Source organism: Marmota marmota, unplaced genomic scaffold, assembly GCF_001458135.2.
Source record: "Marmota marmota marmota unplaced genomic scaffold, marMar, whole genome shotgun sequence".
Classification (NCBI taxonomy): domain Eukaryota; kingdom Metazoa; phylum Chordata; class Mammalia; order Rodentia; family Sciuridae; genus Marmota; species Marmota marmota.
Genome location: NW_025999968.1, coordinates 35492320 through 35516794, shown reverse-complemented (window position 1 = coordinate 35516794; position 24475 = coordinate 35492320). Strand labels below are relative to the sequence as shown.

The following is a 24475-nucleotide window of genomic DNA, read 5'->3' as shown; positions in this document are numbered from 1 at the left end:
TTTTTTTTTTTTTTTTTTTTTTTTTTTTTTTAGAATTCAAGGATTAATAGAATGGGCGGTGCTTTTTGTTCTTACACAACACTTAGAGATCTTCAGCTAAAGTCTCTCTTCTCTTTCTTCTTTCTTCCTTCCTTCCCTTCTCTCTCTTCCTTCCCTCCATCTTCTCACAGGAGCATTACAGAGATGATTTCAGGGATGCATCTGTGTGAGGATGAATGTCTCTTTCATTTCCTTCACTCACTAGTGCATTCACAAATGGCAACTGTTTTAAACCCCAATCTTTGACGCCCTTCCTGATCCCCACCCTAGCCCCAAACTCAAAGAGAATAAGATCACAGTGTTCTTTTTCCTTTTTCCCCTTGAAAAAGAAACTGCCATTTCCCCACATTTCGTCCTAACACACACAGTCAGAATAATTAGGACAATGTCCTTACATTTCCTGTTTCCATGGAATCTATAGAAAGTCTAAAGTATCCAGGATGCCCTGTTAGCCCATAAAACCATTATCAGATTTCCAGTCTCTAGAGCCTAGCACAGATCTTCAGAGGGATAATGCAGGGCAGTTTTCAACAGAGAAACTCTGCATGAAGGGCCTTTTAAATGTTAGCTTCTCAACTTCCAATATCCCTTTGATGATTTCACACTCCAGCTATTTTTGCATCTTCCTGACATTTTGCCGTTCCCTTGAGGCATATATTACAGTACACACACTACCCATAGTTAGATAATCGCAAGTTTAGATATTTGTGAATATTTAGGCTCTGAAGAAGAAAAATGACTGCAGGCAAGGGTACTTGTCAACAAAATCATAAAAAAAAATCTCAGAAAATTCCATTTGCATGTATCCACATGTGGGAGTACTTAGGGGTTTTTCCTCATGATTCCTCTACTTTTGCTCTTGCTATTTTGATCTGTTTGGGATGTCCTTTTCTGTTCATTAATTTTTACGTCAGAGAAAATTCATCATGTAGATTTTTTAATTTGTTGGGAGGTGAAGATAGGGTGAAAAAGTGCTATTCAACATGAAATTAGTTTTCCTACAGAGAAATTTAAGGGATCTGAAAGATTCAGTTATTAATCCCACCACAAGAACAAGCATGAAATACTCAAGCAAATTCTGTCCTTGACACTTTGCAAAAGATGGATCTCTGGTTGAATCAAAACCTGGGAGGACATACCAACAAATGTCCATTGTAAAAAATAAAGCTTGCTTAGCTCTGAACTTTTACTCCCCAAGTGAATGAATATATGGAAGAGCTGCCAAGAGAGAATACTGTTGTCCACTACTAGACTGAGCCCACAGATGGAACTCAAAAAGTAAATGAGACCTCAAATTACACTTTGTGATTAAGAATTGAGATATTTTGATGTCCCTTTAAAAACACCATTAAAATTTTATTCTAACTTATTCTAAATTATATCATTGAATTATAGCAAGCTTCCTCTCCTTTAAAATACAAAAGATGACTTTCTTTCAGGATTTCTTCCCTCATTGCTAACATGCCAACAAAATAATTTTATTGTGACTGAGCACTTAAAATTGATGTTCAGTTTTAGTTTTCTTTCATCCTCTTTTACAGATTTAATTCATTTGCAAGTTCCTGGTTTCTGGAAAACATAAAATAGACAATTATTTGCATATGTATTTAAAGTCATAACATTTGAATCACACTGTATTAATTTTTATTAATACATTTTATTTGCTTAAGTGAAAACAATGTCATTATTATATGTATATAGTTGACAAAAAAGATTCCGGGACCTCTTTTTAACTGTGTTTTTCTGGATATGTTTTATCTCAATTTTCTCACCTGTACAGTGGAGGTAATAATAACACCTAAGTCAAATGGCTAAAGATTAGACACATATTGCAAAAAAGCTTGGACCTCAATAATGAAATAGTTATTATTATTTTGCTTCTAGGAAAAGTACTCAGGAACTTGGAGTAATTTATCAGGAAATAAGTTTCAGTTTTATAATTTTGCAGCTTATTTTCCTTTTTTATTAGCTTATACATTTTTTTTTTCTTTCAAACTCATTATGTGAATGGAGTGAGGATTTGGACTTGTAGTAACTGGAGCCAACTTTCAGCACCTATGTTGGTTTGCACAGCAGGAGTCGATGTCACTGTCCTCTTGCTCCAATGTCACATTCCATTCTCCTTCTTACCCACCCCACACTACCCAGTTGCTAACTCATATTGATTCTTCTCTTCTCTCAGGTCTTTCCACTTCACTGTGAAACCTCTACTTAGCTCAGGCCTTCCTTACCTCTTCCCAGTATCACAGACTCTAATGGGGCCTTCCTGACGTCTCTGTTTATAGCTACAGGCTGTTTTAAATATGTTTTTAAGAAACAAAACCCATGATGTGCTTTTATCCTTCAGTGGTGGCCACAACCCCTCTGTCTGTGCACTTTGGGTTATTGATGGCTCTGTCTACTTACCATCCCTCATCTTGCATCTGTTTTTCCTTCTGGAACTTCACAGCCCAGCCACAGGGAACCTGTTACTCTCACTTCTGGAGCCTCTGCTTCTCCTTCATCCCAGTGCTGTTATCCAGGCCAGCTCTTCTCTCTGGAATTCTCCATTGTTCTCCTGTTCCTCACATCTTGCCCACCGAATTGCTCCTGTTCCTCCCTTGGAGCCCCATGACTTCACAACTTCTCTCACAATGCCTTGCCTTATCCCACACGAAACTGTGACTCATACCTGGATTTGACTGAATCCCAAACCTGTGCTCAGCCGACTTCCATTCTTCCCCAACAGCATTCTGATGTGGTCCCTGGACAAACAATATCAGCAAAACCTGCAAATTCATTGGAAATGCAAATTCCTAATCTCTACCCCCAAACCTATTGAATCCAAGAGCTTCCCAGGGAGGCCCCCTAATTTCTATTCTAACAATCTTTCCAGGTGATTCTGACGAACACTGTAGTTTGAGAAACAATGCTCTCATAAAATCAGTTATGCATGGATGAATGTTTTAAATTATTTAAAATACATTAGAATGATACATAAAGGTTAAATATAAGCACAATCCTTATGTTAAAATATTTTATTTTCTGACATTTTCAATTTACATTCTTAGAAAGTTAAGAAACTTTTTTTTTTATCATTACATATAGAGCCATCATTTTTTCCTTCATTTTAGCTTATTTCTTAAATTGACAAATGAAGATTGTATATATTTATGGTGCATTGAAATCTTTACTTAGTACTATACTCATTGGTCTTGAACTTCAAGGCCTATTAATATAATACTCAATTTTGAGATGAAAGTTAACTAAGCTTTTTTGTTTTTTTATTTAGGTTCCCAAAGGTAGATATACTGCTTTTCATCTAGAAACTAATTTAGGAACTCTCTTCTCTCCTTTGCCATGGAGGAAAAGGGGATGGGCTAGGTACCACCCAAGAGAAACTTAAGATTTAGGGTATCTTCTTTCACTCCACTTCACCTTCACATCCTTTTAGCAGAAGAGATATTCTCATCCACTATATAATCTTTAATATTTCATTGGCTTTTAACACTTCAGTTTTAGTAAAATTGCAAAGGTGACCTCAATTCAATCACTAAAAGAAAATGGGAGGATGTTTTTAACTGAATGTATTTGGGGAGGGAAGAGATGATATTTAGAATACTTAGCTAAATAAGTTCTATCAAAAACTTGAGAAACAGGCTGGGCACAGTGACCCACACCTGTAATCCCAGAGGCTTGGGATGCTGAGGCAGGAGGATCCAGAGTTTAAAGGCAGCCTCAGCAAAAGCAAGGCTCTATGCAACTCTGTGAGACCCTGTCTATAAATAAAATACAATATGGGACTGGGATGTGGCTCAGTGGTCAAGTGCTCCTGAGTTCAATACCCTGTACCCCCCACCCAAACAAACAAATAACAGCAACAACAACAAAAACAAAAACCTTGAGAAATATTCTGGAAAGAACAAAAATGAAACAAGCTGTCCTGACAATTTCACATGTAAAGTGTTACAAATATTTTTTTCATAAATAATAATAGTAAGAGTCAGTAGATTAGTCTACCCTTGCCTTCAGGGGATACATTCCAAGACCCTCAGTAGATGCTATAAATTGTAAAGATTAACAGACTTATGTATGTTTTTCCTATGAATACACACCAATGATATAGCTCAAAAAATTAGGCAGAGTGAGAAATAAATAACCATAAATAATTATTAAATAGAATAATCAAAACATATACTGACTATAACACAGGTTATTTAATTCTTATGAACTGTTTATTTCTGGAATTTTACATTTAATATTTGACCATGCTAGGAGTACTATAGTACGTTTTTATATATAACATGCAGTTATCATAAATCTAAATGATATGTGGGTGGAGATTAGTGATAAATTATTTCCTAGAGTGCTAAAATATGTATTAACTGAAACACTAATATAGGATATTTGTTATGCCAAACTGAAATATATTGATCAGTCTCTTCCAGATATGCTGATAACGCTTGGTGCTTCATGACTCTGCTGGGGAGGGCTCATACTGAAGTTGTTATCTAAGACTTTTCTCAGCAGATCTGTTTTCTGATGTTGCAATCTGTGAAGCTTTAATGACTCCTTTTTATTGAAAGTGATTTTAAAGGAAGACCAAGACAGAAGGTTCTCCTAAGGCCTCTCAGATAAATAAACTGGCCCTCTATCTAAATATAATTTTTTTTTCACCTTGTGGAAACAATGAATGACAGAGTTCTAGTCACTCATTGCTTAGATGGTTGTATAATCCTTGAAGATGCAGGTTGGACTTCATTGATCTGTGGCCATCTAGTCAGTCCTTGGCCTGAAACGCAGATGATGTTCATCAATGCCATTTTAATACATAAAATCATAAATGAAAGAATAAGTATAAACCCTTAAAAATCTACATCACATTTACATGTTTATTGTAGATTAAGAAAGCAAGACACAGTGAGAAGTTGAGTATGAGAACTGGAAATATTGAGATGTGGAAAATGATTATAGATTTCATTTATAGAACAAAAATTTGAACTTTCTAAACCTTGTTCCATCCACACCAACCTTTCTTAAAATTTCCATGATTTAAAAGCTGTGGGATTCATTGTGCTGTTAACTATTTCTTGGAAGCAGTGCCATTCTGTGGAAGATAGAAATACTTGTGTTTCTTAGAATCCTGGCTATGTTGTTTCAAATATGAAGCTCATTTGTTTGTTTTTAACTTTTATCAGAGCATCTGTGAGTGATTTTAATCAGTAACATGTCATAGTTTTAACATTCACAACTATCATCATTTTAAATCTTTTTAAAATCCTGTTGTAATGTCATCCATGTGAATTTTAAATGGTAGTGCATATATCTAGAAAACACATGTGGAGATAAACAACTTTGAAACCAAGTTTAGCAATGACAAAAAGATCAGAAAAATTGGTCTTGATATATCTGAGGAGGTCCAACCTGCAGGTACCATTTACACCTATTCTTATAGAAAATTTGCTTGAATTATGCAAGTTTTCTGTTCCCTGAAGTCTTTGAATGAACCTCTCAAATGAGTGAGACACATTCTCTAATAACACTCTCAATTATTTGACATCTGATCATGTAGATGAATCTTCTGTGTTCTTTCTGGTACAAGTGAAGACATTTTCTTATGGAGTTTAGATGATTTACCAAAACCCTCAAATATTGAGGAATAGGATTTTCCTATCACATCTTCTCTAATCTTAAATCTAAAGGTAAAATCTAACAGTAGCAACAGCAATAACAGCAGCAAAGAGAAGCAAAGATATAAAACACTGTCTTGTAAAGTGAATTTGCAATGACATTTATATTTTATTATTCTAATCATAGCTAACATTTATCCAGTGCTTTCTGTGGACAAACATACTGTGCTAAGCATTTTGCTAGAATTTCATTGTTATGTTTACTGGAACCCTCAGAAGTGGTTATTAATATTTACTCTATTTTAGAAATAAAAAGTATGGCTTTAAAAAATGTTTTAAGTAATGTTAAATTACCTTCTTAGCTAGTAGATGTCCTAACTGAAATTGATTTCAATTCCGATTTGAGCTGGTTCTCATTACCCATCTCAGATTTCAGTTTACAATGTCTTCAAGACTAACTTACTGGTGGTGTGTACCAAAGAGCTATCTATTCTAAAACAAGAAAAGGAGGATGGAACTCATAATTTTCTAAAGCACTCAGAAAATATTTTGTATTTTAACATTTTCAGTATAGGAGTTCAGACAATACAAATTCAACCTTTAGAATAATTTTTGCAGAATTTCTTTTTTGTGTTACATCAGGTACATTTTAGTGACATTTGAGCATCACAAGATATCTTTTTTAAAATATGGTTTCATAACTGTTCAAATCAAAGTTAATTTTTCAATTTTATTACTCTTGTAAGTTAATTTTGTTTGATCAGATAAGAAAAAGGTAAATTCAAATAGTGAGGTATTTTGTATTTTCTTTATGAAAATGAGTTTAGTCTGTCCCACTAATAGGGTATAGATGCAAGTGGTTGAAACACGAGGTTAAGGGAATAATTCTACAAAATGGGCCCACCATGCTGACCCTCACTTGTTTTCTTTTCCAAGAAGCAATTTACCTGCAGCCCTGACTGGCTTAAGTGGGTAGGACAAGTGATATTCCTCAGCAAACTACCTATTATCAGCAGGAGAAATGCAGTTCCAAAATAATGTTGATAAGAGGAACCTAAGTTACCTTGGGTAAGGGAGAATTTTGTGACCCTTTTCACAGACTAAATCTCCAAACTCAGGGAGATAAGGATAATGCCTCCTAATCATAAAATCTGTGAGAATTTATGGTTAAGAATCCAATTAGAACCCGTCAGCATGGGCCAATGTGTCATGCAGTTATCATGTCAGTAGGGACTTGAAAGCCTGATGTCATTCTGCTTGTTGGTCAAAAATCAAAAGGTGAACTTGGGTGTGACTCTTTGGAAACTTCTCTGGAATCCCTATAAAACTGGAATGTGGAAGAGACACACTATGAGAAGATTCACTCTCTCCCTTGAGAGTGCCTCCTTTCCTTTTCCTATCTCTTCAGTAAACTCAGACCTGTTACTCTAGCAACATGTGGGAGCATTTCTGACTTGATTGCAAGAATCAGGATTTGAAGGGGACTTTATCATGCTGCCTCAGTTTCTCAGAAGGTCTCAGCTCTGTAGCACTACCACTTATCCCTGCGTGGTGGTATGATAACTGCTCATTATCCTCATGTTTGATGTTTATAGGAAATTTAGTTACATTGCCTTAATAAGTATAAGCACTCCAAATTCAGTGTGTATGCGCACACACATACACACACACACACACTTATTTTACTAAAATGTAAAAAGGTACAGGGTTCTCAGTTTATGTCAAATAGATAAAAATCTGTTTTAGCTTTTTCTCTCTCTCCCCCTGTTCTCTTCCTCCTTTTCTTTCTCCTGACTTTTCTCCTTTTGTTCCTTATTTTTAAAATTTTATTTCATTTCTGACTTTTCTCAGTTTTTCAAAAATTAAAGATGGCTTTACTATGTTTTTAATATTTAAAAAGATTTGTGTAGATAGAATGTACAGCACAATATTTTGATGACTTCTCTCACAATTAATGCCAGGTTCCAGTTTATGGTGGTTAGGAGTGCTGTGTCTTAGGTATTTTATCATGGCTCTTCAATTTGTGGCCTTTTACAACCACAGATGATTGACTGTAAATCAGGATAGAACCTTAACATACCAATGAAATCTATTAAAAACTCTCTTGAAGAATCTTGTTCTCTAAAAGCAATTTTGAAAGAAAGAAAGGATTGAGCATTCTAAAGTATAGAATATAAAGCAAATGCAGAGTTTACTGTACAGTTGTTTTTAATTTATTTTTTAATCTCCTTCCCCTTCTACAGATATATGCTGCCAATACATTTGTTTATTCACATTTAAAGCATATTTAATAAAAAAAATTAGTTCCTCATTTGCTCTAGCTATATTTTAACTGGTCATTATCCTCATGTGGATGGTAACTACTTTATTAGCACTGACTTGGAACAAGTCTATTGTCACAGAAAATCACAGCTGCCTGACAGATATGGGTATTCAGCTAACCAGGAGAATCAGAAGCAGTAATCACTCTTAAAATTTAGAAAGTATGCTGCTTTATTCTGTTTGAGCTACTATAACAAAATACTATAGAGGAATTTAAAAAGAACAAAAATTTATAGGATCCAGTCTTTCTTGCTAGGATCCAAACTATAGAAAGAATAAAGAGCAGATCTAAGTTTCTCCATTCCATGGGAAGACTGGACTGGAATTAGGCCTGATTCCTAATAATTTCAAACACAAACACTAGACAGGATTTTAAATAGGATTCTACAATTGTGACTTTACCTTTAAGGGTATAAACTGATCTTTGTAGAGAATGGAGGAAGGGAAGGAAGGGAAGGAGGAAGGAAGAAAACAGGAAGGGAAGAAAAAGGAAATAATTAAATATTTATAAATATACAATATAATATGTGTGCAAAATATGATATTATTTGAATGTGTGTTCTCTCCAAAATTCATGTTGTAACTTAATCCCACTGCAGTGGTATTAAGAAGTGGGCCAGGGCTGGGGTTGTGGCTCAGTGGTAGAGCGCTTGCCTAGTGTACATGTGAGACCTTGGGTTTGATCCTCAGCACCACATAAAAATAAAATAAAGGTCTTGGGTCTAACTACAACTAAATAAATTCACTAAAAATACACCAAAGTAAATATAATGTGGCCAACCCATATGATAAACAAAATATTAAAAAAAAAAAAAGAAGTGGGCCTTTTAGAATTTATCAAGCCTTGAGGACTCTGCCCTCACTAACTGGTTAGGAGAGGAACAGGTTTTCCCGAATACCAATTCTTGAGGCTGGGCCATCTTTAGGTGAGTAGGGTCCCTGTGGGGAGGATAGTAAATCCAGTTCCTAGGCTTCTTTCTGAATCCCTTCTTCTACCTCAGCCAAATAGCTTTGAGTAAAATAGGATTCCTGTTTTACTTTGTCTATAGATAAATGGTAAATTGGCTACAGTTTTCCTGTAAAATCTGGGATTATTATATTAGACAACTTCCAATACTTTGATATCCTTTTTTTGTCTATGGCTTTTATAGTCAAAATGTAGTATGAAGAATGACCACTGTATTTTAAAGTAACAATGAGCCACTTACATTTTAAAGGCAATATCAATAACCCATCATAGCTGTGAGCACCATATTCAATATACACAGTGTTAACATCACTGGGATTATCATCCTGATAAATCCCCAGGAACCCAAGGGTTCAATGCATGTCTCCAGTTTCTATCTCTCGTTAGAAACTTTCAGCATGGTGTGGTGGTACATTCCTATAATCCCAGTGAATTAGAAGACTGAGCAGGAGAGTCTCAAGTTTGAGATCAGCCTGGGCAATTTAGCAAGACCTTGTTGCAAAATAAAACATAAAAACGATTGGGGATGTAGCTTAGTGATAGAGCACTCCTGGGTTCAGTTCCTGGTACTGAAAAAAAAATAACAAAAATATAGATAGTGGGTACACTTTTCCTCTCTTCTGAACACTTTCTGGTTATATTCTATTTCCTTCAGATTTCTTGTCTATGTTTACCTTTGTGATCTCCTGAGAGTTCTTTGTCTTTCTCCTTGTTGAACACCAAGGGTTTACACTTTTAAAAGATAATATTATATCACATTGTATTATATTAATTAATTAATTAATTAATAGTGCTCAGTATTGAAGTAGAAATTAAGGAAAGAAAAATAAAACACTTTCCTAGAAAAGGGCACATAGTAATTTGAATTTACAATTTACAGATGTCAAAAAGAAAAGGCATTCTTTTTTTGTAATGTGAGAAGTCTATGTACCTTAGATGGTGTGGACCATCTCTTGCTTTCCATGATCTACTACCTATCCCTTCTAATCCCTTGAGATTTTGTCTTTCAAAATCTTAATTTTTAGCCAGTCCACGTATCACAAATTTTCATCTATGGAAGAAATTGCAGTGTGAAATAAGAACTGCTAACAAGGCAATATTTAAGAAAAGCTTTGACGTCAAGTTGAAGTTTGACATTTAGTTTGGAGTTCTACTCATCTGTCCTTATACTTAATAAATCATATTTAAACCACTAGTGGCTACAGTAATGAAGTTACCGTGGATTATAGAAATGAGGTACTGCAACCGTGGTTCAATATGTAACTTTAATAGACTCTGTTTACTTTGCTAAAATTCAACCTATTTGCCTCTGTCAGAGGAACTTGAATGTTCTTGATTGTGCAAACTTTGTTTCTGCTGTCCTTGACAAATCCTAACAGGGATTAATTTAGTTATGGAAGACAGAATAAGCTGCAACAGTTTCCCAGCATTCTGTCATGGATCCAAACTAGTTTTAAGCTTTTCTCTCCTCACTGCAGGCAGCAATTTGCTAAATCTACAATGAACACAATAATACCTGCCTCTTCTTTCCCTTATGTGTGCTTATTTCACATAACCTCTTTCTTTGCAGTATGGCCCAATTTAAAATTATATATTGTGGGGGTATTTGAAATTGCAGTAATAAATATGTGTTCTACACATTTTTAATCACTTGCCACTCTGCATTAGCCTTTTAATTATTAATAAAGTGAAATCCATTGATTTCCTCCAGTTGTTCGAACATGAGTCTGACCTAATCCTGCCTCAGGCTTGAGGAGTTCTGAGATGAACAGCAAATCCTTGAGCTAAACATTAATTTTGTGGGACTTAAACATAGTAGTTTTTCTTTTATTCCTAAAGGACGCCACTCCTTTGTCTTCTTGCTTCTGAATTTGCAGAAGTATTATGAACTTTGGTCTGTTTCATGTAATACATGCAAAGCAAATCTTGGACAAAACAAGTTTCTGATGACACTAAATTTGACCTTTTTTATAATTTTGTGCTAACATTAGAAAATTTTTCCATACATATTTTTAAAGTAGCAGGTTCAGAAGACTTTAATAGAATTTTAATTTAAATTGAAGCATCATTTACTAATGGATCATTTTTATATTTTCAGTAGTAGGAAAATCTTGTTTTCATAGTTATATTTCAAATCATGTTCAATAACACATTTGCATTTATTGAAAATGTTCTTAACATAATCTAATTTCTTTTCCCTTTGTTCATTGACATCAGATCAGCTGACATAGCTTTATTCTGTCTACCTATAGGAATTGAATGATATCTCAATTTACCTTCTTGATCTCCTCTTACTTGTAAAGAGATGTGAGGCAGGATGACAGCACTGTTTTTGAATGAAAATTTGTACTTGGGCATGTTTGATGATTTTGTTTTAGGAAAACAGTTTAGAACTGCAAAACCAAGTGAACACTATGAGCTAAAACTTCTGGAGGACAAACCACAAATGTAAGCACTCTATATTATTCTATATGCTCAAGTTTTGTCAAAGATAGAAGAAAAATTACCTTATGCTTATAGTACCACACAATGACTAGCACATATAGGTCACCTATAATATATGCATAAAATTCTGAATGGATTAAATATAATAGTCTATGGCAAATTTCTTTTTTTTGAGAGAGAGAATTTTTTAATATTTATTTTTTAGTTTTTGGTGGATACATCTTTATTTTATTTTTATGTGGTGCTGAGGATAGAACCCAGGGTCCCACGCATGCCAGGTGAGCGAGCTACCGTTTGAGCCACATCCCCAGCCCTATGGCAAATTTCTTTATGATGTTTGATGCAAGGACTTCACATAGTTGAGAATATTCATATCTAGAGAACATTAAAATTGTACCTCCGTAATCTCCTCTTACTTTTAAAGAGATGTAGGGCAGGATGACAGCATTGTTTTTGAATGAAAATTTGTACTTGGGCATGTTTGCTGATTTTGTTTTGGGAAAACAGTTTTCACATTCTCTGTAGCCTCATTCAAATGTCATATATTATTATTCAATAGTTATTAAATTATGATGCATATACCAGCTGTTGAATATTTAACTTGATGAATTTGGTAATTCCTTGCAACCAAATTTGGAGTTCTTTTATTCTAACAAGCTTCTAGGATTTTGATTTATGTGCAAGTATTAAAGTCTAAACTAGATTTTATTAAACTAAGAGTTAACATAAATATTTGTAATTGAAACCTGAAAAATGGAAGGTGACAAGTATTTATTTCAACAAACAGTGGCAAAAATATGTTGATTTTTTTTGTGTGTGTGCATTCTTGCCCCATATAGTGAACCCTTATAACTGCTTCTAATCCCAAATCTCAGGGAATTTGTTTCCAACACCATAATAGTCTTTCAAAAGCAACTGTGATTATAGTAACTTCAAAGCAGCAAGCATCTGTACTTGAAGATGGGCCAATGGAGGCTAGCATCAGTCTTCCATAGAAAAGCAATCGTGCTTCTCCCTGCTGCCACTTAGAAGGGCTTCCTTGGGGACCTTGTTAGATGCTTTCATGTGAAGACCATTTGACCCACTTCTGATTAGTGTGCAGGTTTTCACTGCAGTGGCTTCTGGGAGGGAGATGCCGTTGGCTGGTCGCCTCCCTCTTCTTGAAGTGAAAGAAAACTCTCAGTGGAATATATTAAGGATAATAAAGGAAAGAAGAAACACCAATTAAAAGACAAGCCACAGATTGAACTGCTATTAAAAAAATCCAATGAAAACATATTTCTTTACTGATTGTTAGGAAAATAATAGAGCCAACATCACAGTGTCCTATTTTGTGTTCAGGAGAATTCTGCTTCTCCACTTCTTTTTCTTGCAATATTTCAGAAATATATGCTTCAATGAGGCAAAGAGTAAGTGACCATAGCTTACTTTCCTTGGGTCCATCAGTTTTCCTTTGCCTGAGTACCATCTTGACATTTAGAATAACACTGAAACATTTTTTAAAGTCTTTAAAAGTAACAATAAAGATACCAAGAAAGTCTGCGTTGTTAATATTTCTGATAATTAATCAATAGGTTTCATAGCCTTATATATCTTCATGCACATTTTAGGTTTCATGTGACATGCATGTCACCAAGTGTTGGCATCAAGATATCAACATCCTTCTAACAATGTTGCACTGTGTTTGAGTTCAATGCCAGTTCTTCAATACTACCTATTATTTGCTTTACAATAAGTTTCTACTTGCCTAAATAAGTCCAGTGCTTTTCCATTGCTCCAATTAACTGGATGCTCATATTGGCATCATCAAATTATGGAGAAAATTGTTTTTTTTTTAGTGTTTCTTTTGCTATTTTTCTTTATTTTTGATATGAAATAGTTGACCACCTAATTAAGAATTTGCTCTTTTCTACCCTATTTTTCATACATAGGATTGCTACGCTCTAATTTTGAATTAGGATAAGTTAATTTTAATCTAATTTGAAAGTAGATTCCACATCCAGTGTTCAGATACTTTCATTTTAAAATTCTCCTGCTTTAGTCCTTTAAAAACCACAGCTGTTGCTAGGATAACAAAAATGATGTTGAATAACTGTGTACATTTTCACTTTCCTGGAGCAGTGGGGGAACAGCAGGTAGCATAGCCTCATCCCTAAGCCAGATGTTACTTTATTAAAAATTGAACATTTTGAAAGGAGTGGGAGGAGAATTGTGCTCTAGAAGAGCAGTGAAATTAGGAGAAGAATATGAATTGTTCTAATTGAACTTTTAAACTCAAGCTTTGCTTTTATTTATTATTAACATTTTGGTTGAATCATTTTTTTTTTATGTATCTTGACTTATAAAATGCTTGAAGTCCAATCTGACACTAGGAAATGGTTACATTAATTAGTCCATTTGACAAATTTTTCTAGTTTTTGCATATAAAGATCTTAGGTAAGTTCTGTGGAGAAACTACATGTAACAGAGTATGATAATATACATAATATCCATTCCATATTTAAAATCTTGCCTTATGAGAAATGAAAGTAGTAACATTTGGCCTAAATGTTAAATCGTTACTGAAATGCAATATCTGATACAAAACACCTTGATATACTATACAAGTTCATTTTATTTGAATTTTGGATAAAAATTTTTGTAGATCATTTTATACATATTTTTTTAAATGCATATTTCCAAATTTCTAAGACACAAAGAAGCCATAATTTTGAAAGTACTATAATTTTGTCAATATTCAGAACTCTCTTATTCTAATTTATCCTGGAAGCATTAAGAACATTTCAACAAGTAGGAAATCATTTCTATAATTACTCAATCTTTTTGACATCCAAATGATCAGTGAAAATTTATATTTTTAAATCTACTTATGAGTTTTTAAAATTACATCTGAGAATCTTAAAACAACATTTTTGACATTTTAATTGTCATTCATCCATTCCATATTTAAAATTCTGAAGATTTCTGTCTTATTTGCTACCTGGACCTACTTTCTCTGCTATACTTACATTTCTAATTCTAAATTATTTTGATAGGAGGTGTTTTTCAAATACCATGCGAGCAAAAAAAGCTGTAACTTGTGAGAAAATTATACAAAAATAAATTAAAGTTATAAAGCTAGGCAGCCTGTTGTGTACTTAATTTTTTAAAATTTCCTGCTGCTCCAGTTGTTTCATCTTCAAAAAACCAAATTACTAAGATCCTCCTAATTAACCTCCAGTCACAGTGTAGTGACAAAAGAGAGAACACATGAAGCACTTTGATCTTCAAATTATTATGGAAATACTTTGTATTATTGTTGTTACCATGGCCACTAGAGACCAATTGCGGGCAATTATGCAGAATCATTGATTTTTAGTTTATTGTACTTAAACACTTGTGTCTCTTTCTAGGTGTTGGTATCTGTTATTTTATTTATACTCACAGTGCTAAATATCTTCAAGACAAAACCATCCTGTTAGATTCTGCCACCCTAGTAGATTGCTATTGTTGAGTTTCTGTTATGAAATTGTGTCAGTTCCCAATGAGGATGAATAGTTTAAATCCTGCAATTAGTCAGTCAGAAAAAATTCATCAAGTCATTTGTCTTAATCATGTCAATTTCATTTTATATCATTAGATAAACAAAGAAAAGGAACACACTTATCTGTTCTACTTATTCCATGACTCTCTGAACCTTTAAGTGAAGCAATTATTAGTTTTCCATACTGAAGGGAATAGAGAATTTACCTTTCAAGATCTATGGTAAAGGCCAATAATGACAGATTTAGATTAAATATAAATATATGTAAAAATGTCCAGATTATAGATACTTAAAAGATATTTAAAGGTATTACATATCTGAATTCCAGATATGCATGAACTGTGTAAGTAGCACATATAATCATCATAGGATCCAGTTTTTCAAAGCAGGTATTCAAAGTATCAATGTAAAATACATCATATTTCTGGAAAAATATTGTCTTCCTTGCCCAAAAGGAAATCCATTGGTACATGTTGGAGATCTGTGACCAAAAGGCTTTTAATCAGTGAGATTGATCATGGCCTGTCTGTGTCTGTTGCACCCAACCAATGAAGAGATTCTGTGAATTCAAACTGCATAAAGTCTGCACAGCAGAAACTCTCTTCAGGAAAATGCATTTACAACCAGCCATTCCTGAAAGCAAGAATCTCAGGGTGTTAGTTGCTAAAGCAGAGTGGAAATGCTTCCTCTAGAACATTCCTGTGTTTAGGAGTTCCATCATAATGTCAACACCGACTCAAAATGATATGTCCATCTTTTGTTTGACAGTCCAGGTTGGAGATGGAGCCTTACAGGTGTGAATGCAATCAGTCACTTTGGCTGAAATATCCTGAATAACTCTTTGATGCACCCTGTGTATTTACTTGGTAGTTACATCACTTCTCAAAGATGTAAGTCTTTCTTTTGGCACTCTATGATATTTGTCTATAAATAAATGTCTATGAATGTTTAATATCACCTATGAAGTGTTTGTTGCAATGAGTTGGAGTTTAGAAAGTGCATTTAAAAAAATCAATCTTCCTTCCTTTCTTCTTTCCTTCCTTCCTTCCTTCCTTTCTTCCTTTTTGTCTTTTTTTCTCCCTTTCTCCCTTTACCTCTCTGTCTCTTTTTTCTTTAACGCCACCTAGTTATAATATGTTTGATCTCTAAGTTATCTTAGATTAAAAAAAAAAAGCTTGAAGTATTTTTTCAAGTTTTATATATTAGGTTATGAATTCACCTGCAAACACTTCTATTTACATTATTTTAGTAATATATGTCACTTTCATAAAAATTGGAAAGTATGAACAAACAAAAAGGAGTAGAAAATGAGACAAAGAAAAAGAGAGAAATTTGAAAATACTTTTAATCCTAGAACTTAAGCAGAATGTTTAACATGTAAGGGTAAGTATAGTCTTCTACATATTTTCTAGATATGAGAATTATCAAGTAAATTGCAAGTCTTTTTTAATATAGGTCATTTTATGCAAACTAATTGCTAGTATTTATTTCAGTAATGGAATAAAAAGCATCATTTGTAAAAGAATTATATGAACTTCTGAGCTTAACTATATTTTAAATATCTAACCCTTTGTGATATTTTTTTGACTCAGCAAAGTTAAAATACAGGTTTTTTAAAGGAAGATGCAAGAGTTACCAAATTTGGAATTTTTGGTGGCAAGAATTGAGTATTAGGGTAAATAGGCTAGGTTGTGTAAATGATGCCCAGCTGGACAGCTTATACTTTACTAACTCAAGCAGTGATAATATTTTGTTCTTAATTATTTAAAAAGTGAGAGGAGAGAGAGAGAGAGAGAGAGAGAGAGAGAGAATATCAGACAAAAGGGGAACAGCATATAGATGTTCATTCGGTATTTTCTACAATGTGCAATCATCTACTTCAAAAAATTATCACTCAGTTTGTTAAAGGTCTTTCTTTGGATCAAATCTGTAGACAACACATATATATATATATATATATATATTTTTTTTTTTTTTTTTTTGGAATATTTGGACATATACAGCAAGATNTATATATAAATTCAATTTTATGCATATATATAGCAAAGCTTACTAGAAGGGAAAATTAGCAAAGCTTACTAGAAGGGAAAATTTCAAGAGAAAAATGTGATTCACTTTTGATGTTAAAAATTATCAAACATATTTTGTTCTTCAAAGCATAGCACTTTACAAAACAGCCTTCCCCCTTATCTGAAATTTTGCTTTTGGTAATTTTAGTTATCTATGGTCAAATTAAAACTTTCATGTGGTAACAGGAAATTTCCAAAAATTAACCATTTGTAAATTTGAGACTGGTTACTATTCTGAGTAACCTTACACCATTCTGCTCTGCAATTCTGGGATATGAATCACTCCTTTGTACAATGTGTTCATGCATTATATACTGCCAGCCTGTTAGTAGCCCTCTTGGTTAGCCAATTGATTATTACAGTTTCATGGTAAATATTTGGTTTGTCACTCTTTATAGGCCTCAGAACATATCCCCTTAGATAAGAAAGGTATACTCTAATTGTTTTAAAATATTTAACTTGCACAGCAGTTTTAAGAGAGAAATATGTTCAGTTTTTCCTTTTGAGGAACATGTCTTTTCATAAACTATACTTGTTTTGTGATTGCCTTTTTATGGTTCAAAAACATGTTTATACTGTCTAATAGATGGCTTATTATGAATGCAGAAGTAAGCTGATTGCAGGTGTATTTAATGTTCACAGCAACTCTCTGAGGTAGGTATTGTGATTTCCTTTCCATAAATAAAATAAAATGAAGTAGAACCCATTTAAGTAAAAATTCAACATTCTACACCTAACGAATTTCTAATTACAATTCAGATTTCAAAGTACACAAATTTGCTCTTCATTCCTATTCTTTATTCTCTTTAAAGTAAATTTTATCATATTAGGACTCTCCCAGGAGGATCTTATATATAAAAAAAAAAAATTGTGGAGTTTTTAGGATGTCCTCTTTGTTTTCTGTCATTTCTTCCATGGACATGAAGGACACAAAAGCATTTTAGAAGGAAGTAAACAGGTCCAGAAATTTCTTGCCTTTGTTGGCTTCCTCATCAGTCCTTGCAGTTTATTGAAAAGTCCAACTCTGGGTGGGTGGATTATGAGTTTCTACTTCATTTCATTTCAGTATATCATGGGCTACTACAGAGGTGATTGCTTTTTTTTTTTTTTAACTTGAGAGGGAGTCTAATCCTTATAGGCCAAAAAGATTCTGTGTATCTTTTTAGTATTCATGCATTTGTACATATCATCTCTTGAATCCAAGCCTCTTCTTCACAGCTTTATTTTTAACCTTTTTTTGGTGCAGGGACAGGATATTTTAATACTGCTTTGTATATATGCTGGATAAAACTCTGAATTTTACCAAATATTTCTTGAATTAGATTTTACACTCTAAATCATTTTGAAGACATTCTTGTCTTTTTAAACAGGGAGACACAGATTTAAACATTTTGGATATATAGTAGGAGATGCACTTTCTTACTTAGTGGCATTCAGAGCCATGCGATATTAGAATAAAAGCTCAAAAGGACATACTCTGTGGAATTAGTAAACAATGCTAGAACAAACATTTAAAGAATTAATTGGTTGAAATTGCACATGTTTATGGTATACAACATGATGTGTTGAAGTCTGTGTACTTTGTGGAATGGCTAAATCAAGCTAACTCACATATATGTTGTCTCATATAACTATCTTTTGTGTGTGTGCGTGTGTGTGTGTGTGTATGTGTGTGATGAGAACACTTAAAACTTACTCTTAGCAATTTCCAGGCATATAATAACACTAGTCACTTTGTTCTATAAGAGATTTCTTAAATATATTTATCCTGACTGAAATTTTATATCTTCACACCACCATCTCCCTAATCCTTCCCACACCCCAACTTCTGATAAACCCATTTTTATGCTCTGTGAGTTTGACTTTTTGGATTTGACATACAAATGAGATCATATAATATTTGCCTTTCTGTTGCCTGGCTTACTTCACTTAAATTATAATGTCCACTAGGTTTATTCATTCACCCTCCAAGTTATCAAAAATCATAGGATTTCCTTTTTTAAACACATACACACACATACATATTCATATTCTTTATCCATTCATGTATTGATGAACACTTACATTAATTCCATAGCCTGGCTATTCCAAACAGGCTGCAATGAACATGAGAACATGAGTGAAGATACCTCTTCTTCAACATACTTGGTTTCATTGCCTTTGTGTATGTATCCAGTAGTATGATTGCTGGATCATGTGGTCTACTTCAGTGCATCAAACGTTTTAATGGAATAATAAATCCAAGCCAGAATAGTGGAGTATAAATCAGAATAAGGTGGCAAGAATTTTCAAGATTTTAGTTTGTTTTCAACCCTGGATCATCTGGATCTGGTCAATGTTCCATCCTGGCAATATACTTTAAAATATACTTTAAACTGGTTGCCTTTTCAAATTGATGTTTGCTAGAATAGAACAGCACTAGCAAATGGACAAATTCAATTAAAGTTGCCCAAATATTGCAGCTCCTTTAGAGCTGTGAAAATAAAAATGGGAGGATACAATTCCTTAGTACACTGAGGAATTTTACATTTGACATTTACAGAAATGCCATGTCACAGTCTCTTTATATATTTTGTCATTATTAATGAGTCCTTGGTTTTAAAATAAGCACTGAGCATAGGGAAATCATTAGATGAAGCAAAGCCTTATGCAATGTAAAGTCTCATAAGTAATTTTGTATACATAGTCCCTCTACATAAACAGTGTGTGTGTGTGTGTAAAATGTAAGGAGACAAAACTTCTTTTAGTTGTGTTTATATAAAACATAATTTTATGATTACATTTCTTATTCTGTGTCACTTACAGTATTTCTTCTCACAGTTGTTGGACAACATACTTGGACATTTTAAGAGCCCACAGATGTCATAATTAAACTTAGTAATCAGTCTAGAAATCAACATATAAATAACAAGGAATCATAAAGATCAGAAATATGGCAGGGAATAAACATAGAATCCTTATGCTTGCTTTTAATGTAAAAAAAAATGCTTTTTGTAGTTCCAAGCATGTCATTCTTTGCACATGTTCAAGCGAAATATGAAAGAAAGAAAAATTCTCTCCAAATGATTAATGTAATGTTTTGCAGGGGACATATGGATGTTCTTAGAATTTAATGGGGGAAGGGGAACTTACCTGGAATCAATTATAGGAAATCTGGCAAAATGAAAATGAAACATTCATTTGCTCTTTTTATTATAATTACATTTGTTACAACTTTTTTTAAAAATTCAGAATAATAATATGACAGTAATTTCAGTAAATGGGGATAAATTGTATTCAAATAATAACACAATTAAAAAAAAGATGCCCTCAGGTTTTGGAATTGATTATAAAGGACAGATGTCAGTGTGTGCTGAGTAAATTTTAGGGCTGGTGTTTTCTCTTCCTTGAAATTCACTCATAGCCTCCCTAAGTGATCTTTCTTCTCCCACGTCTTATTTTCTTTGCAATCCATACACATGCACATACTTCCCTGAGAGCAAAAATTACAGAATTGTTTGTTGGCACACCAATCCCACCAGACTGAGTTTCTTCCTAGAAAGCAGTGGCCTCTCATATAATGCACCTTTGCAACTCTAATAATTTTTAATACATCATGAACTTCCTATTTCTTCTACTGACATTTCACACCTGAAAGTACTCAGTAAGTGATGAATAAGAATTCATAATAAATAAAAAAAAAGAATGAGGTGCATTAATGGTGCAGTTGGTGCATTAATGTTGCACAGATATTTTAACTTATTTTGAGATTTTCCACTTCAATTACCAGAAAATGTTAAGATTATTCTTTGTCATAGGGTAAAGCACTACAGTAGGCTTTCTTTATAAAAGATAATGTAATTTACTTCAATATTGGAGATATGCTTCATTCAGAAAAAATTAAAATTACCATAATATAAATCATATCTTCACATTCTACTTAAAATTAAATCTTTAAAGTGCAAGTGCACTAGTGTCCTACCCTAAATTTATTTCCAAAACTTGATTAATGTTACCTACAAAGTTAACATTATGCAAGTTTTAGAAATGTGTACAAGTGAGAATTGCAGAAGATGGGCATGGTAGCACATGCCTGTAATCCCAGCAGCTTGGTAAGCTGAGGCAGGAGGATTGTAAGTTCAAAGCCAGGCTCAGCAACTTAGTGAGTCCTTAAGCAGCAACTCAGTGAGACTTTGTCTCTAAATAAAATATTAAAAAAGGACTAGGGATGTGTCAGTGGTTAATTGCCCCTCAATTCAATTCCCAGTACCAAAAAAAAAATTGCAATTACTCAATCTACTTATAAATATATTTAGTATAATGTATTTACTCATAAAAATTTTCTTTATGTATTTCTAGATGAATATACTTATACATAAAGATAGTATAAATACAAGTCACAAAGAGTATAAATTGATAAATCTCAACTTTTCTTAGTCTACCAAAGCATTAAAAGTTTGTAGTAGGTTGGTTGGTTAAGGGAAAGAAGGGGGAGGTAATAACTTGCAGCACTAGTTATTTGATGCTGCAGAATTCAGGAAGAAGGTCCCATGGACCATATCCAGCAAAATCATCTGTGTAATCCTTTACAAAAAGTTTGGTGACCCCCTTAGGCCATCTATATACCATGAAAAGAAAAATCTGAATTTTATATGAATGGCAAAAATTGGAGGTACTAACTATGTAGGGATTCATCTAGAAAAGTCTGCAATGCTATTGTATGTACAGTTATATCATATAACCGTGATAGGATACTTCTGGGAAATAGATTGTGAGATGATTTTATTGTTGTGCAAATACCACAGCATATACTTTAGTAACTAAGTTGGACTGCTAAGTCACCAAGTGATATAATCTTATTTAACCCCAGGAAGATGAGTGGTCCATCCTTGATCAAAACATAATTATACATACATGATTATGCTATTTTTTTACTTTTTAAATGAAAGAGTTAAAATCAGTAGAATTAGAGAATAATTGATTAATTGTATTTCTTGTTTCCTAGACAAGAAGTTTCAGACAACAAATGTTTTATCAGCACCACCTGTTATTAATTTAATGATTCAATGTAAATTGCTTACTGAAATATGATTAATGATGTTATTATGTAGGCAATAATAAACATTGGCAGTGTCTTCCCCCTGCCCCCGATTTAGAATATATTTATGTTTAAATTTAAGATTAAAGTAATACTTTGGCTGATTCATTTGTTTTTTACACGTTTTAAAGTTCTAGTTTTCAATGTCCTTTCCTGTCCTCAGGACATGCTTTTCCATTTTTCCAAGTCAAGACAGAATTTTGAATTGTTTTTGCTGTTTGGATGATTTTCTGCTTCTTTTCAGCAGCTTAGGACCTTTGTTGAAAATGCACATTAAATGACTTTATCAAAGTTTACTTTCTAAATTTCATGTTTGACCTTGTATTTCAAGTTCAGGTTGAATCTGATGAGTACTCACTAATGAAGTTTCTTTTTAAACAAAGAGAAGAAAGGCTCTATTGCTTTTCATAGCTATAATTCCTTTCACATTTGTAGATATTTACATGCCCTAAGTGACAGGGACTGGGGCAACATTCATATTGACCAATAACTTCAAGGAGTGTTTGAGCACGTACATTTGAAAAATAGACTTTTGGTGAACTAGGAAGTTGTTAGTTGGTTGGACAAATAGTTTTTGAACTAAATCACCACAGACTAGTTTGCTCTGGGCCATTTAGAAGAGTTTCTTTAGATATTTATATGACCTTATAAGCAAAATTAATGAAAACACTGTAGCCATTGACTGACACATTGCCTTGCTGAGACTGCATTTTGTGCCAAGAACAAGTGCAAAAAACAGACTTGTATCACTGTAGCACCGCTTATCACCATGCAGTGTGTACCCATCAGTTGATCTTTTCCAGGAATTAAGCAATATTCAAAGGAAAGATTATCATGTGCAAACAAAGAGAGCTTAGATGTCTTGCCTACTGGCCTAAGGTCTCTCCATCATTCCTGCAGCATTTACTTTTTGTATCAGGAGTTAATTAAGGTGAAACATGAGGTAATTAGGGCTAATCCTCCTGGCCTCCTGCTGGCCTGTTGCCTCCTAGGCCATTGGTTGAACCAAACAATTTTCACAGTGTAAGAAAAAAAGCAGATTTTTAAAAAAATGATGTTCATGCTTATTTTAACCGATTCCTAATCCTTTAAGGTTGTCACTATTTTTTTAAGTAGGGCCTTTGCACAGAAAATGTATAATGAATTATCCACTTCTTCCTGGGTCTTGATTTCAAAAGAAAAACAAGACTTCTATTTAAAGATGTATTTGCCACTGACGGGATTACAGGGTTACATTTGTGTACCTCATATATTTCCAACAGATTTAATGAAATTTGTTGTAGTATAAATCTTTAGCTTTCATTTTGCTCAAAAGTTACGCCTTTCCAAAGATAATGATATTCATTATACATATTTGTCAATGAATTATTCATTTATAAATATATAATAGTAATTGGATCAGGGATGGGAAAGTAAAGCTTCACTGAACTGCATCCAGGTGTTTTATCCTGGGACATTCTAGACTTTACAATGCACTTACTGGATCTGCTATGTAGTAATTTACTTATTTTTCTTAGAATAAATGTCATGTTAAATATGTTTAGACTCAAACTAATTTTTGTGTGAGTGAATGAGTATGTATTTTTATTTTTTTTAATGGAAGGAAAGAATAAATGACTTAATGTCTTCGTTGAAAGAAAATCATGTGCTTCTTTATTGATACCCTTGCCTTCTAACTTGTCAACCATAATAGAATCTCTACTCTTGCCAAAAGCATCTTATTAGGTAGTTAAGATTTTAGATTTGACAATCTCCCATAGTAATTAAAAAGCAATTGCCAGTTTAATTGTTATGGCATTCACAAAGGAGGGAACTTATAGAAGAAGTAAAATTTCCTATGTCATTATTTATAGTATCCTATCAGATCCCAGGTTAAAAGTCCTATCATTATAAATTTGATTTTTTAAAATCTTTTCCCAATTACTCTCAGAATTTTAACTTCTTATGTAGCCTATATTAACTTAATCTTTTATTTTCAGACAAGCTTTTATAATTGTTTGTGCTAACATCTCCTGTATATATAGATATATATATGGCATAGTGTCTTTTATTAGGATTAAAATCATTTCTGTGGACTAAACCTTTAAAGACTACAGAGCAACCACAACATATCAAGTTGCTAATTTATATCTTCTAGGTAAGAACTTGGAGTAGTTATCTTTTACATTGGAAGATATGTGTTCAAATCAGAAAATAGTATTTAATAGTCAATTTCAAAATCTTTAACTCTCTGAATATTACTTTTTTCCTCAGAATAAAAGAAAAAATCATTTTTAATTCTACGAGCTTTAAGACTAAAGGAAACTCAGGGTAGCGTAGTTTGTGTTTATTTACTGAATTTGATGTCAGTTTCTTAAAACAGGAGTGGGGCTTTTCTTCTGTAAAATTGCAAAGAGAGCATTTGCACCATGGCATTTAAGAATA

General features: G+C 33.2%; 1 protein-coding gene across 23 annotated transcripts in view; it reads left to right on the top strand.

Moving 5' to 3' along the window:
- The window catches only part of Robo2 (roundabout guidance receptor 2), a 1565243-nt gene that overhangs the window by 1318453 nt on the left and 222315 nt on the right, over window positions 1–24475 (top strand). Inside the window, exon 1 of one of the 23 annotated variants that reach the window (XM_048803935.1) lies at window positions 15618–15795. The exons of the other annotated variants lie outside the window; for them this stretch is intronic. Coding sequence (XP_048659892.1) covers window positions 15750–15795 — 46 coding nt within the window. The 5' untranslated portion in view covers window positions 15618–15749. Of the gene's footprint in view, window positions 1–15617; window positions 15796–24475 lie in introns of those variants that run through there. 23 annotated transcript variants of the gene reach the window in all.